Raw genomic sequence first — 15,779 nt, forward strand, 5'->3', positions numbered from 1 at the left:
GCTATTGAAAACCGTTGAACTCATAATATTCAGCAACCTAAAGAACCTAAAGAACCTAAACGTAAACAATCACTCATCTGTAACTTTGAAACTGCTGAGTTTGGTTAATATTGTATTTACAATGGTGTTGATTCAGTGCTAGTAAATAAATGGCATGGAATTGAATATTTTCCATGGAAAAATTAAGTGGAAGGAAAAAATAGGAGAATGTTCCTTTTGGGGGGAAATACCCATAGAAAATGTTCTGCCTCATGCCACTGGCTGTAGCATCTGAAAGGCACCCCATACAACTTGTTTTGCAGTGCACTCTAGGCATCTCTCTGCGACAATATCAGCATCAAATTCTGCATGAAGGCATGCAGCTTTGCTAAAGTGCCTTGCGGATGTGTTACAGCAAGTTTCTGAGGGCTCCTATTTTAACATTCACCACCAAGAGTAAACGTGCTCAGGGGCTACCTGAGGATGCAGGGATAGCTATGAAGCAAGCTTTCTTTGATGTCGCCACCAACAAGTCATAGGCACAATAATGTGGTCTCAGCAGTATTTGATTGCATTCGTTCAGAGACATGGATTGTTTGCGCTGAAGCTCTCATACTGCATGCTTTGTGGCTGCTGCAAAAACCCAGTGGGGCACCTGTTTTTCAGGAGGGGATGTTTAGAAGTGTGTTGACATCTCCTTCCATTTCACTATTCCACAGTGAGAACAGGGCCTCAGTAAAGGTGCCAGACACATCTTCCAGATATTTCCCTGGAACATTCGGGAATCCTTCAGATTCCATTGGAGGACCTTTTTATTTTCCCGTAATTTCAATGTTTAAATATTTTAACCATGTTTTATGCTCAGTCATGGATTATTATGCATTTATATGTATTTATTGGGTGTTTGATTTGTAAGCCGACCAGAGACGCACAACATAATTGGATGGGATAAAAATGCCTGAATGAATGAATGCCTTCCTTCCCCAAAGCAAGGATCCATCACAGAGAATCCAAACTTTACTGGGATGGTTTTTAGGGATTGATAGCAATGTATCAATATTTTAACAAATAAATAGATCTGTTAGCTTGCATAATTTGTATAGAACATTGAGTCCAAGGGATTGTCTGAATCACCAGCTATGTACAGATGTAATTCATTCCAAACTAAATCATTTCACATCCCATGAAAATGCTATGGTGCTGGGAGAGTTGCAAAATATGCCCAGCTATCCCTTATGTTTAGAAAGGTAAAATAAAGAAAAAACCGATGCCTTTCTGGAAATATTCAAGCCCATGCTCTCAGAATTTATCTTCTCTGAATTGAAACCAAAAATTTGGTGTTTACAAAGAAGATAAGCCCAAAATCCCCTTTTCCAAATGGTTGGTAAGAAAAAGAAAAGAAAAAAGATTCTGCTTTAATAATAAAAGGTAAAGGTTTCCCTATGACATTAAAGTCCAGTCATGTCTGACTCTTGGGGGCGATGCTCATCTTCATTTCCTAGCTGAGGGAGCCAGTGTTTGTCCGCAAACAGTTTCTGTGGTTATTTTACAATCTGTTGTTGCATTTTTCTCCACTGTAGATTATCAGCAAGATTGCCACGTTACCTTAAGTTTTAAATAATTTCCTTCCTGTAGAGATGGCTCTTGGTTTATACTTCTTTTATTGCAAGGAAATAATTGGGAAACGGGGGTAAGTGCAAATTATATAGAAACCTATGAATTACACTGTTACTGCAGAGATTCCAGGACTAATTGTGCCTTATGTGGTGCACAACTGTATTAATAAATGCTTTGGATTGAAGAGAACATGCTCTCCATTTATACTGGCCTTCTGCACAAAATAGGGTGGTTTATGAAGGTGTCCTCTGACTTCTTTTATGGAAAATGCCTGTCAGAATACCTTGCACTTGGAGCATCCTTTCCAAGGTTCATATGGTGTGTGCTTTTAAATCTGTGAGAACTGAATGAGGTGACGGCTTCGAAAATCATTTTATGCCAACAGGATTTTAATAAACTTTTGGGATTCCCAGGTGTATCACCTTCACGAACCTTTTCTTTTGGTAACCCTGCTGTCAGATTCATTTGCTGCTGAATATGCATTTCTGTAGATAGACTCCTGGAAAGGCTCCTGAAAGTCTCCTAGCATGTAATTGCTGTGAACCACCTGGAGAGTCTTTAGTTGTTGGGTGATATAGAAATGAAATGAATAAATAAATAATAGCTAGTAAATAACCCATTGCAATGTGAACCGGCTTATGGGCTGTAGAGAGCAAGGGATGGATTCATGTTGTAACTGGGTAAATGCTGTAAATCCAGGTGCCAGCCTAGCAGGAATCTGTCATCCAAGGCCTAGCTAGAATTATGGCCTCAGGGATACCAGAGGTAACAGCTATGATGGACTAATGACTGGCATCAGGAGTGAGTGGCTGAGATGGGCCATCGCCACACAGGTCAGCTGACATTGGCTGGGCGGGGATAAAGTCAGGAGAGAGAAAAACTCTTTGTTCCTCTCTTGGGAGGCTCTGTCTCCATGCTGAAGATTGCTGTGTTACCCTGCATACCCTGATCCTGTGGAAAGTAGAACCTCTGTAGTTATAGTTGAGGCCAGGATCTAGCATCGTCATTTTCTGTCTGAGTTGGACCAACAAGGTCCTGGGAGTTGGAGTTTCTTGGTTGGCTATACACTGTAAGATTGCTACTGTCCAACTTCCCCTTTCCTCTCCCTTCCCCTATTTTACCCTTTTAGCCTGTATGTTTTAGAACACTCCACCCCTATATTTTAGCCTTTTAATAAACTGTTTGTTCTTCAAGCTTGGTTGTGCTGTGTCCTGAATCCAGTGACTGGTCCCAGTTTGTGAGATCAAGGAAGTTCTGGGTGGGATTTTGCCTAATTGGCCAGGGAAACGGGGAATCCCAGGTGACTTTCTAGGGATTTATCCATTAACGAAGAATAAAATTGGTCTGTTTGTAAGGAAGGGCAGCTAATTGGGGTAAAAGGTTAAAAACTCTGGCAAAAAGGAGGAGCAAATCTGATTGCAACTTTTTTATGGGTTGCTGGGTTTTTACAGCTAAGTTGAGAGCTGTGTTGGTTTGGTAGTCACTGTCATCACGATTTCTGAAGCCTGAGCATGTGGGTAAGGCCAGGCTGATCATGTCTGACTGTTGGAGGCTCCGGCTAGCATTGGAAGATCTGCTGCGTGGAAGGGACAGTTGGGCTGGATTCAACCAGCCTTTGAAGCCGTAGTTAAGATGGACATCTTCTGGTTGGTTATGATGCTAAGTAGAAGAACTCCTGAAGTTCCAGCAGGCAAGGCAGAGCCAGGCTGTTCCTTTCCTCTCTCTAGCCAGGTGGATCCTGCAATTAATATGGAAATCTTGCAGTCTGAAGACAGATGTGTTGATTCAGAACTTAGTTATCTTTACCTACAGCTCTTGAGTTTAAACATTTTATTTTGTCTACACAGTATCCCAGCATGTCATATACATTGACTACATAGTGACATTTCCAAGTCCACCATCTATATTCCTTGTCTTCAGGAGTGCATCTCACCATTGCAAATGCCTAGGAAAAATAAGTGTTGAAGTTGATACTACCTATGTTCTTCTTAGCTATTTCCTTTTCAGGCATTAGTATTTGCAGTATTTGTGTGAATATAGGGAACTGAGAAAGTGCCACATGGGTCAGAATGAAAAGGGAATTCACCATTGAATATTGTCCCTTGTCTTGCAACAAAATCCTTTGCTACAATGAGCATGTTCTTTGAAGCTAGATGGCAACTTACTGGTAGTAGTTTATTTAAAGTTTTTATATACCGTCCCCATTGCTACACAGCCTTGGGACGGCTCACAATAACAAATAAATAAAACAAATAGAATTACAATTAAAACTTGGAAACACACTGGCTGCATAATTAAAACTATAAATATTAAAGATTATTAAAATAATGTTTGAATAAAAAGGTCTTGACCTGGCACCGAAAAACAAATAACGACGGCACCAGGCAGACCTCTCTGGGGAGCGCATTCCACAGATGAGGCGCCACCGCAGAGAAAGCCCTCCTCCGGGTACTTTGCTTCCTAATATCTCTTATGGAGGGCTCCCAGAGGAGAGCCCCTGCTGCTGATCTCAAGGGGCGGGAGGGCAAATATGGCCAGAGGCGTTCCTTCAGGTATCCGTGTCCCAAGCCATTAAGGGCTTTATAAGTAATTACCAACACCTTGAATTGAGCCTGGACATCGATGGGAAGCCAGTGAAACTGGTAGAGGACTGGGGTTATATGAGAATAACACCCAGTCCTCATCAGCAACCTGGCTGCTCTGTTTTGCACCATCTGAAGTATCCGGACTGTTTTCAAGGGCAGTCCCATGTAGAGCACGTTACAGAAATCCAGCCAGGAAGTAACCAATGCATGCGTCACTGTCGCTAGGCAGTCGTCCTCCAGGTAGGGACGCAGCTGATGGATCAGCCGAAGCTGATGGAAAGCGCTCCTCGCCACCGCCGTCACTTGAGCTTCCAAAGTCAGCTCCAGGTCAAGGAGCACTCCCAAGCTGCGGACCCTGTCCTTTAGAAGGAGTGCAACCCCATTCAGGACAAGATCCAAGTCACCTACCCAGGAATTCGAACCACCTACTAGCAGGACCTCCATCTTGTCTGGATTGAGCTTCAGTTTATTGGCCTTCATCCAGCCCATTACCTTGGTCAGGCACCAGTTCAGTACAGCCACTGCCTCACCTGGATTGGTTGAAAAAGAGAGGTAGAGCTGGGTATCACCAGCGTAATGATGATTCTGCAGCCCACACCTCCAGATGACCTCTCCCAGTGGTTTCATGTAGATGTTGAAAAGCTGGAGGGACCGAATAGACCCCTGTGGAACTCCATGGCTGCCATGGCGCAGAGGTAAAGTCCCCCAGCACCACCTTTTGGAATCGGCTGTTAAGGTAGGAGCGGAACCACTGCCAAGCAGTGCCTCCTACTCCCAGCCCCCTTAGCCTATCCAGAAGGATACCATGGTCAATGGTATCGAAAGCCGCTGAGCGATCCAGGAGAACCAACAGGGACTCCCCCTGTCTCTGTCCCTGCACAGGTCATCATACAGGGTGACCAAGGCAGATTCAGTACTGTACCCGGGTCTGAAGCCGGACTGAAATGGGTCCAGATAATCAGTCTCATCCAAGAGTGCTTGGAGTTGTCCCACCACCACGCGCTCCAGCACCTTGCCCAAAAACGGGATGTTGGCCACCGGTCTATAATTGGCGGCCATCTCTGGATCCAGGGATGCCTTCTTTAGGACCGGCCTGACCACTGCCTCCTTTAGAGGGGCAGGCACCCGGCCATCCTTCAAAGAGGCGTTGATGACCTCCCGGATCCAGGAACCAATCCCGTGTTTGGCTTTTGATAGTAGCCACGATGGGCAAGGGTCCAGTGCACAGGTGGTGATACGTACTTGTCCAAGCACCTTGTTCACGTCATCAGGCCGCAATAACTTTAAACCCAGAGAAAGTATATTCTTGTGTATTCATAACAGTATGACAGTCATCACAACAGTAGGAAGTGGTATGATACCATTACAATGAAAATGTTAGTGCTTAATGCTAGAAGATATTTCAAGAAATCATGGCAAAGGGTTACAGGAATGTCTCCAGTATCCCCTGCCCTGTTACAAATGAAGTGCTCTTTATCTGCAACTAACCCTCAATTAATGGTTTAATGCATCTGCAACTGGGTACAAGATTTTGTTCTAACAGCTTTATCAAAATGGGAGAGTGAAGAGAGGAAACCTGAAATTGCTAGAAAGTAATGCTAAATTTCCCTTCTTTTTCAGCGCCTTGTTGAAGCTGCAGAAGATGCTCACTTGAAACACGAATTTGATGCAGATTTACAGGTAAAGAAAAATAAGCTGTCCTGAGACGTTTGTTACGGACGGGGTAAAAATATTGTAAATAAATAAACAAACAAACAAGACTTTTAATGATCAGTGGGGTTGGATCTAAAGATTCCATTTTATAAACAGAAAGAGATTTCATTTATGGAAGCAGAGTTCCACTCACAAAGTGCTTTCTATTTGTTTTTGTTTTTTAAATTATCATTATTCAAATAGGACCAACAGTTTTGACAGTTTTAATGTAAAAAAATCTGCATTACCTTTTCCAGATGCAATGTTTAGAAGGCCAAATCCATCCATGCTGTGGGTACCTTGTCTGTGGCAGCTTAGGATTTCATGGATTCCATGGCAACCATGTGATTGTCACAGGATGTCATTGGGTTTCTTTTGCTTAGCCAGGCATGAGGACAGTGATCTGAAGCTGGGGAACTCTGAATTGTTCCCTTTGTCGTGGTCAGATCATTGCCTGCTGACACTTAGATTGGGATTGGCTTTTCCCCTCTAAGGGGCAGCTATTAAGATGATCTACCCCGGAGCCTGATGTACCTAGACCGTTTCCAGAGGATATCAGTGACCATCCTTGAATCCCTGGTCAATCTCTGGAATACAGAGGTGACCTGGGCAGTTGGCATCATTGCTTTTGTGGTTTCCTTGTAAACCCCAGAGCCGAAAGGGATGAAACAAACCAGGAGGCAGCTTGAGCAGATGGAGACAAATTCCTAGCCGATGCAAGCAAGCCCTGGTGTGTACACTTGGAGGTAGTGAAAGCAGCTGATAAGCAATAGCTCATTGTCTTTATTCAGTCTTCTATTTGCTGTCCAGCAGGGCTCTCTAGGGTTGTCCATGACCTACTACATGCCGGCCCCCTTGACATATTAGAGCCCTCTGGGGGCTCCTGCAATATATTTGCTAGGCATTTCCAGGATAACATCCCTTGCATCCAGTGGGACTTAGATTCCTGAGTTACGGCAGTTGAATCAGATGAAATATCTAGAGTACTTGGGCACTGCCATTAAGCTCTGAGGCCTGTCTCCAGTTGTCAGCTCTGAGGGAGGCTGCTTGATGGCAATGAAGAGAAGTGGCTTTTCACTGGCAACCCTCCAGCTATGGAACAACTCCCAGCTGATGCTTGCTCTGCTTCAACTTTAAGAACTTTTTGACGCCAGTGTAAGACTACCCTCTGTGTCAGGGCATGTAATTAGTCTTGTGCTACATTGTGGCACAGTGTCAGCCTCTTTACAGGTGTTTTTATTTGATTTGGGTAAACTATAGTAGCTTTTAAAAATATGGGTTTAAAAGTGGCTTTTGCACTTTGTACTGCATTTTTATGGTGTTTTTATTTTTACTTTGCATTTAAGATTGTGTTTTTACTGTATTTTAGTTATTGTTATAAACCTCCCAGAGAGCTTTATAATAATAAATAATATTATACAAATAATAACACTTTTGCACATAAGCCAGAAGCACACTGTTCAAGATGCTGCTTCAACCAATTCGTACTTGTTTCTTAAACCCTTGTATTGTGGATATGTGGACAATGTGAGCATTTTTAGGTTAAAAGGTGATGGCAGCATTAGAAGCACAACCTACTCTCTGGCAGGGTTTTTCTGTTTATTATTGCCATGGTCCATTAGAACTAATCAATTGTTAATCTTGGTTTCAGTGACCGCTGTGCAACTCTGGGAGGGTGGTGGGGGCATTTTTTTATCAAAAAACCAAGCCAGCACGTAACATTGGCTCAATAATGACCAGGTGAAGAGCAAGTCTTAAGGACAGAATTATTTCTCTAATTTCACTTTGTAGTGGGACTATGTAGAACTGTTCATGCTTCATAGCAAGTGGGAAAGACTGTATTGATATTCCGGTGAAGCGTTTTACTACAGTATTCTGGGAACCATTTCATATTTTGTGTGCGTGTGTGCGCATGCATGCCTGCATTCGATGGCCTAAATGGGCTTTCAAGATGATTTCTCGTAACTCCCTAAAACACTGTGGAAAACACTGTGATCAGTAAGACTATAGAAGCAAACATGACACAAACACACACTCCAGAAATGATCAAGGCTGCAGCATTAAAATGAAAATAGAGGGGTGTGGGGGGGGGATCAGGCAATGTGTCAGTCAGTCAGCTCCAAAGCTCTGGGAAACAAAATATTTTTGAGATGTTTCTTGTCAAAAAGCAGCACACAAGAATCGTCTCTGCTAAGTCGTGTAATACCGGCAGAGGCTACTTACTGAGGGATGCACAGTTATTGTGCCAAGCCGTCTTCAGTGTAAGTCCTCGATGGAGCTCTGCTAACATGAAACCGAGGTGTCCAGTGCTGAATTGTGCAAAGGGGCAGGAGGGACTATTCATCTAAATAAAGCAAGAGAACTGTGCATTCCAATATATGCTTGAACGGGTGCGCCTGACATGCCATGACATCCAGCAAGAGAGATGTGTGTGCAGTGCTACTGGCGTACCATGCTGACATGTCCTCAAACAGGGCACCATGATCAGGGCTGGCACCAGCTTCCAGCGGAGCCCCACTTACCTGTGCCCTGAGCCAGCATGCTCTTTGTCCTTCCACCTGGGCGGTGGCAGCAGCACCCCCTTTACTGACTGCCTCTCTTCATCCTCACCCAGCCATCTACTGGCAAAAGAAAGCACCATGGCAGCTGGCCAGACAAACCTGGAAGGCCCATGCCAGACTTGTTTTCTTTTAATCACTTCACATTGTGCATTGCAGCAATCTGAACAAGTCAGATGCTGCTTTTACAAAGACTGGCCCATGTTAAGTACAGGAGCAGCAAAAAGACTGCTGGTTTACCGTTCCTGTGCCATCACTGGCTATCTCTCCCCCACCACCAAAAGATTGTGTGTGTGTGTGTGTGTGTGTGTGTGTGTGTGTGTGTGCGTGTGAGAGGAGAGAGAGAGAGAGAGAGAGAGAGAGAGAGAGAGAGAGAGAGAGAGAGTTTCCAATCAGTTCAGACCATTAAACTGATCAGAACAATAAAAAAAGAAAAAATGGTTTGGCATGGACCCTGCAGGCTTGGCTGGGTCCCTTTTGTCAGCCAGGCTGGCTGCAAGAGGTTGAGAGAGGAGTGAGGATCAGCAGCCACCGTCGCGGTAGCTGCCTGGCTCTGACAGCAGCTGCAGCGGAGTCGGGTGACCCTGGGCAGCTGTCCTCTCTTGCCGACACTGGGCCCTGTTTATGTACTTCCTGCCATTGAAAACTGTCTCACACTTCTAGCCCAGTCACGTGCAAGACGAAGGCTGCACTCAGAGACTCTTTTACCTGGCAATAAGCCCCACTGCATTGACTTCACAATAGACGTATGGAGGATTGTGCTCTTAAGCGTGTGGCAGTAAAGGAAAAATAGATATTTTAAATGTATTTAAGTTTTCTTTTGGGGGAAATACCAAATTAGGATAATGGATAAGTACTTTGTCAATGGTGTCTCCAGCAGCCTTACAACTCTGTCTGTTCCATTCTGATCCATCATATTCAGTACTATAAATGTATTTCCCATGATTTGTTTTTCCTCAAATCATTTCAATTCAGTAGAAATTCTAGTGCTTTATTAAGGTCTTTGACACAAGACCTATTTGAACTAACCACAGAAATCTACAGTGGGGGCTATAAATAACACTGACTGTTATTTGAAAGAAATAAATCAAACGGGATAGGACTGTCTGTGTCACTAGAATCTAATAGTATATGCTTGATTAACGGGAGAGCATAACCTCAAGCATATCTGGATTTAAACTTGCTGCATTCCAGATCAGGCCTTGAGAACTGCATTTTCTACAGGGACTGAGAGTTCAGCTCTAATTCTAATATGTTGGTAACAGCTGAACTCTCCAAACATTTTGATTCACCTTTCAGGGCACTGCATCATTTTTGCTTTTATATAAATCTGGAATATTCTCTAGGGAGCCAGACTGATGCCTTAAATTAAGTTAAATTGCAATAAATTTGGGTTTTCAGTTTAGGATTTAGAACTTCTATTCTCTCTGCTCTCTCCTTCTCCCCACTTCTCCTCAGTCTCCGTCTGCATCCACTCATACAAATAGTTATTTTGTGCTTTTCTGTATAGAGCAGATAGTCTGCTGGCAATGGAGACTGCTTTTCCTTTATTGTACAAAGGAAATAACTCAGTGGAAGGTCTGTCTACTGGACACTATAAATTTAACTTTTCTGCTTAACTCCTTGGAAAACATCAGGGTTGTACTTAAATCCCATTAACTTGACCCCATCTACTCTAAGCATGACTAAGTCTGGATCCAACCCATTGTATTTGCACTATTAAATTTAAAACAATTAGTAGTTTTTATTGTAAAACTAATCACAATATCCCACATGGTAACTGGTTCTTTGTTATACTGTAGAATCTGATGGCACAAATGGACAAATGTAATGCGATAATAATTTCTACATAGTTTTACCTGAGTGTTACATAACCAAGTGACGGGACTTAGAATTTTGGCCTTTTTGAGCAATTGTTCTCACAGACTACTGGCTGCATCCCAGATGATTTGGAATAGGAATGTGAAACAACTTACAGTGGGATTCTGGAGGATGGGCCAGGTCAAGATTCTGAGATGAAGGAGGCAGATTAGCTTGAGGCCAGACGCTTCACTGAGCCAGGCAGTCCCTGGGAATGACCAAGAGGTACAGCCAGTGGCAAGGGTCTCTGAGGACGAGGAATTCCCAGACACAGGGCAGGCCCTCGGCAGAGACAGGAGGCCCAGTTCAACGAGCAGTGCAGAGCAGAGGGGTGCTTGCTTTCAGGAAGCCCCTCCCAATGGGATGGGGCCCTGGCATGCTCGTAAGGAGAATGCCTGGAGGCAAACGTTGGATTGGGTTCAACAAACTGCTCTGTGCGTACTCAGAGATCTGTTCTGGGTGACTTGTACTTGGGAGCAGTGGTTTTGCCAGGAAAATGGTCTGCAGCTGGTGATCGCTCGGAGGAGGAACCTTGGCTCCGCGAAGTGTCTTGAGCTGATATCCTGTGCTTCTTTCATCTCAGAATCTTGATCTAGCCCATCCTCCACAATCCCACTGTAATTTGTTTCGCATTCCAAATCGTCTGCGATGCAGCCAGCTGTCTGTGAGAATGATTCCCAAAACCAGGCAACTTTCTTATTCCCAACACCAAGTATATAAGAGCATCCATGACATGCTCACGCGGGGAAATTGGCTGCCTATTATTGTACAATGTACATTGAAGTTTGTACTGTCAGTAATGAGATTCAGAGGAAGCCCCTGGTGGGTGAATGTTAAAGCATATCAAGCTATTTTCCCAGAAGCCCTTGCATTTTCTTCAGTTATTCAGTCTACAGTGTTGTAAGTTCTGTATCCTTTGCTCTCGTAGTTGTTGCAGTCAGTAGGGAAACCTATTATGCTGACAACATAAGTGGGCAGAATTCCAGATCAGACACTTTTGAAGATGTGCTTTAGCTAATTCAGAAATTGCATTACTGTTTCCAGTTCTAGTGTTCTGCATTATCAAAGAAAAGTGACAATATTTAATATATGTTTAGGTCCTAAAAACTGTTCTGCTGGTTTTGCTTTCACTGCCCCTGGAGTATTTTGTGAATTATCTGTCAAGCTGCAGTGATTGTGATGCACTTAAAATGATTAATGTTGAGGCTTCTTGAAATACATTGGGAATAAATTTGTTTGGTTCACATTTTAATGTGAACTTAATTTTACACTTTCAAATCAATATGTGAATAAAAAATCAGGTAACTTTGATGTTTCTTCTCTGAATTTTCCAATGAAATTGTCTAGTGAAAGGCTGTGAATATGGGTATGTGATGTATCTGGTGGTGGTGGTGTGTGTATGTGTGTGTGAGTAAAAACATGAAGGATTTCCACAAATTGGCCTCTCAAATTCTGGTTTCTAAGACAGAGTACAATCTGCACATTTTAACTGATAATGTCATTTGTACATACAAGTACCTGAAAAACATGAGCCTCTAGTGTAATTTGTGCAAAATCAGTGAGTTTGCACAAATCCCAATTTGCACAAATCGTAACTGACATAGATTAAGATTTTATGCAAATCAATTGATTCTGTACAAATCACTGTTGAGTACTGCAGTTGCCTGTTTGCACAAATATAATTCATGGTTTTAACAGGTGTGCAAATAGCAGCCCATCTCAGAGACAGAAATCTGGAAAAAAAATCCCTCTTCTTCTGGTCATCAGATTGGAAGGGGGCTCAAAGGATCCAGACATCTTTGTTTCGGTAATTTAACTGTAACCTGAAACTTAACCTGCAGGTATAATCTCGGTTTATTCAGACAACATACACAAAGGGAACACCCAGGGTTCTTCTTCGTGGTCTCTGTGCACCACACTTGTGGGCATTGCCACGCAGCGCAAGTCCTGGATTGGAGAGAAACTTCCACAGCTGAACGTCCCAGAGTGGGCCTTGGATAAGAAGGAGAGTGGGGCTCCTGTCAACTTCCCCAGGTTCTTCTGGACCTCAAATCTTGCTGCATCGCCTGATGGGTCTACAAACTTCGCTACTTACCTCTTACTTTTTTCTCCACTTGTGCCTTTACTCACTCCTACCAAATATGCATGCATGCATGCATACATACATCTATCTATATATTCCCTCTCTTTCCTTCCTACTATATTTTTTAAAAGCCCTTTTGCCTCCCTTTCCCTCTCCAGCTCCTCACTCGTTCCCCTGCAGCCACCCCCCATGGCCTGAGGGACATCTTTCTCCAATTCCTTCCTCCCTTTTCCTACTCAATGACCACTGACCCGGCATTCCAGAGCTCTGCCTTGTGCTCTGCACGCCTCCCAGCTGCTGACAGCCATTCATTATGCTTCCTCTGCCTCAGCGAGGGGCATCTCGTGGAGACCTGCCCGGGCAGATCCACTCAGGTTTGCCTGGTGGCAACAAGACCTCCACGTGGCCGGTTCAAAGCTGGTGGTCAAATAGACCCAGGCAGGATTCAGGGAAGACAGCTTTCAAGGGGTTCCTGTGCACACTCTTTCTGTTTAATTTAAGCCATTGATTGATTGATTAGATCTATATCTTGCCTTTTTCTTTTTTAATGTACAGGAACTCAGATATTCCCAACACTAACTTGAAGCTGAGCCCCAGTGCATACATGGAGGCACAATCATTATACATTCAGAAATAATGTTGAAAGAGAGAAGCCAGTGTTTTCATTGGCAGCTCTCACTTTCTCTCCAGTTGGAGGCTGCTGAATCTTCTCAGGAAAACAGAGCATTTTCCCAGTCTGCATACTAACCTGAATTCAACTCTAACCCTAATGAACAGCTGTAATCCTTCTGTGTGTAGACAGCATGCACACAGATGGCATTTAAGGAGTTCTTGTGGACTGGTTTTTCAGTTTGCCTAATTGAAGGGATTTTCAGGACATGCAGAAGGACCAGGGTGCTATTCCTAGATGCAACCATAAATGGAAGTAAGTCCCAAACACGAACATACAGGAATACTCCCAATAAATACAGAAAGAATTCTGAAAAGCAGAAGTCAGGGCATTTTGGTTGACAGCTCACTCTTTCTTCTCAATCAAGGCTAGTTCCAGATCCCTGGACATGTCCAGGGACACAAGGTTTTTCTTACAGTACTTGTGACCTGAAGTTCAACCCAGCACTACCACCCAGGCATACTCCCACTACATTTAGACACATGCTTTTTGATAGCACGCAGGATGTTCCTCTTGACCCATCATTCTATCTGCCCAGTCTAAGCTAGTTCCAGGTCCATGGGCACGTGTCTCCTGACCCTGACCCAAAGTTTAAGCCAGTTTAACCCAGGCTGTCCTAACCCTGACCCAAAGTTTAAGCCAAACCCTAACACCTAGGTGCAATCCCTATATATTCAGCCAACATCATAAAGACAGCACTCTGGCAGTTCATGTTGATCACTCAGCTTGTCTGAAGAATCTAGGCTAGTTCCAGGCTCCTGGACATGCATAAGAACCAAGTTTTCCTCACCTTAACTCTAATTGGAATCTCAGCCCCAGACTTAAGGCTTAGCTGTAATAAATATAACACTCGAGGACAAAAGTATCACAGGACAACATGCACAGAGGCAGAAATCAGGGTGTTCCTGTTGACCTTTCATGTTGTTTAGCCATCTGGGCTGTTCCCAGAGCCAGGGACTTTCCCAGGGAGCCATGCTTTCCCAACTATAACTCTAGCTTGGAGCTTAGAACCCGGCTCTAAGATATAAACATGGTATGGATACACTCAGGAAGAATGTCCAAAGGCAGAAGGCAGGCTGTTCTTGTTGACCATTCACTTTTTCTACCCACTGGAGGCTATTTCCATGTCCCTGGACATGCATAGGATCTAGGTTTTCCCAAGTTTAACCCTAACCGTAAGTTTATCCTTGGCTGTAAAACTTGTGCTGGTGCTGACTTAATGTTGAGCAAGTTGCGACAACTCATGGATTTCCTTTTGTAGGACAAACCAGAATCTGCACACTTTAATCCACTAATGAAATTTGAACAAATTAGCATCTGAAAACCATGTGTCTCTTGTGGGATTTGTGCAGAATCAGCCAATTTGTGCAGATCACAGTTTGTGCAGACTATGGTTTTATGTAGCTCAGCCAATTCTGCACAAATCATGGAAAAACTGCATGGTGTTCTGACATGTATTTGTGTAAATATCTGTAAACTTTTATTTAAAAATGTGTGCAAATCGCAGTCTGTCTTAGAGATGGAAGTCTGCAAAAGAATCCTGATCATATCTATCAGTTTGGAAATTTGTTGTGTTTCATTGCATCCTAGCTATAAACAAAAATGTGTATATTAAGGAAATGTGCACAGAGAAATAGGCATATTAATAAAAAAACCAAAGATACATTATATTAGAAAAATGATTTGCAAAGAATGTGTTCAGTTAAAAAAACCCTTGCAAACAAACATCCACACATGAAGACACCTATGCATAAAAATGCATACTGCATTTATGTCTCCCTGCTCTGTTCTCAGGATGACTGGAAATTTTTCTTAACTAGAAGAAAAATTGAAGTTTGGAACACAACAGTTTTAAAATCGGAACAATGAAAAATGAGAAGAAACGTCAAGCAATTTAACATCCATATTCAGTACTTTCTGAGCCAGTGTGATACAGTGGTTCAGAGTGCTGGTTCCTCACCTGGCCATGAAGCTGATGGGTGAGTTTGGGCCAATCACTGACTCAGCCTGAACTACCTCACAGGATTGTTGTTGAGAGGATAAAATGAGAACTGTGTAAGCTGCCCTGGGTTCTTTCCAAAAAGAAGGAACATGAGATATAAATGCCATGTAATAGCAATACTTTTATCATAGAAAACATCCACTGTTTTAATTCACTCAGTTCACATATTGTCCTAGCTGCTTGTTAAATATATTCAAAATCAGAACAGTTTTGAAACATGCTGCTTAATATATTTATATCCCAAGATAGATACAGAAAATTATTTAGCTAAGTGATTAGATTACAAAAAAATTCTTTCTTTACATGTTAAATTTACTGGCAGGAGAAGGGAGGGAAATCCTTTAATCATTCATTTTGCCTGTAGTTATTTTTTTTCTTGATCCTCAGAAACATAATATACATTCTGATCCCTAAACACATTTACTTGGAAGTAAGCCCTTCCAATTCAACAATGGAACTCATGTATTAAGTGTGCTCTGGATTCCATCTGCAGTGCTTCAGAAGAGTTTATCTGCAGATTATGTGGTATTACTTTCTGAACACAAAGATGCCATTTGCATGATACATGAGATGGGAACTTTAAATAGTTCACGCTTGTGGGGCTCGATTCCTGGTGAGTACCCCTGGAACACTGGGTGCACTCGCCAGGAACCCCAACTCTGGACCACTGCAAAGGAAGTCCAGGAAGCTGAAACCAGAGAATCCGATGGGTTTTCCACACAGATGGATTCCT

At 43.0% G+C, this 15,779-nt stretch overlaps 1 protein-coding gene across 1 annotated transcript in view; it reads left to right on the plus strand.

Annotated features, from left to right (window-relative positions):
- Window positions 1–15,779, plus strand: part of CACNA2D3 (calcium voltage-gated channel auxiliary subunit alpha2delta 3) — a 648,113-nt gene that overhangs the window by 217,119 nt on the left and 415,215 nt on the right. The window contains exon 4 of the mRNA XM_044451514.1: window positions 5,802–5,861. Coding sequence (XP_044307449.1) covers window positions 5,802–5,861 — 60 coding nt within the window. The remainder of the gene's footprint in view (window positions 1–5,801; window positions 5,862–15,779) is intronic.

The sequence above is a fragment of the Varanus komodoensis genome, unplaced genomic scaffold (assembly GCF_004798865.1).
Source record: "Varanus komodoensis strain SLA01 unplaced genomic scaffold, ASM479886v1 scaffold6_2, whole genome shotgun sequence".
In the NCBI taxonomy this organism is placed as follows: domain Eukaryota; kingdom Metazoa; phylum Chordata; class Lepidosauria; order Squamata; family Varanidae; genus Varanus; species Varanus komodoensis.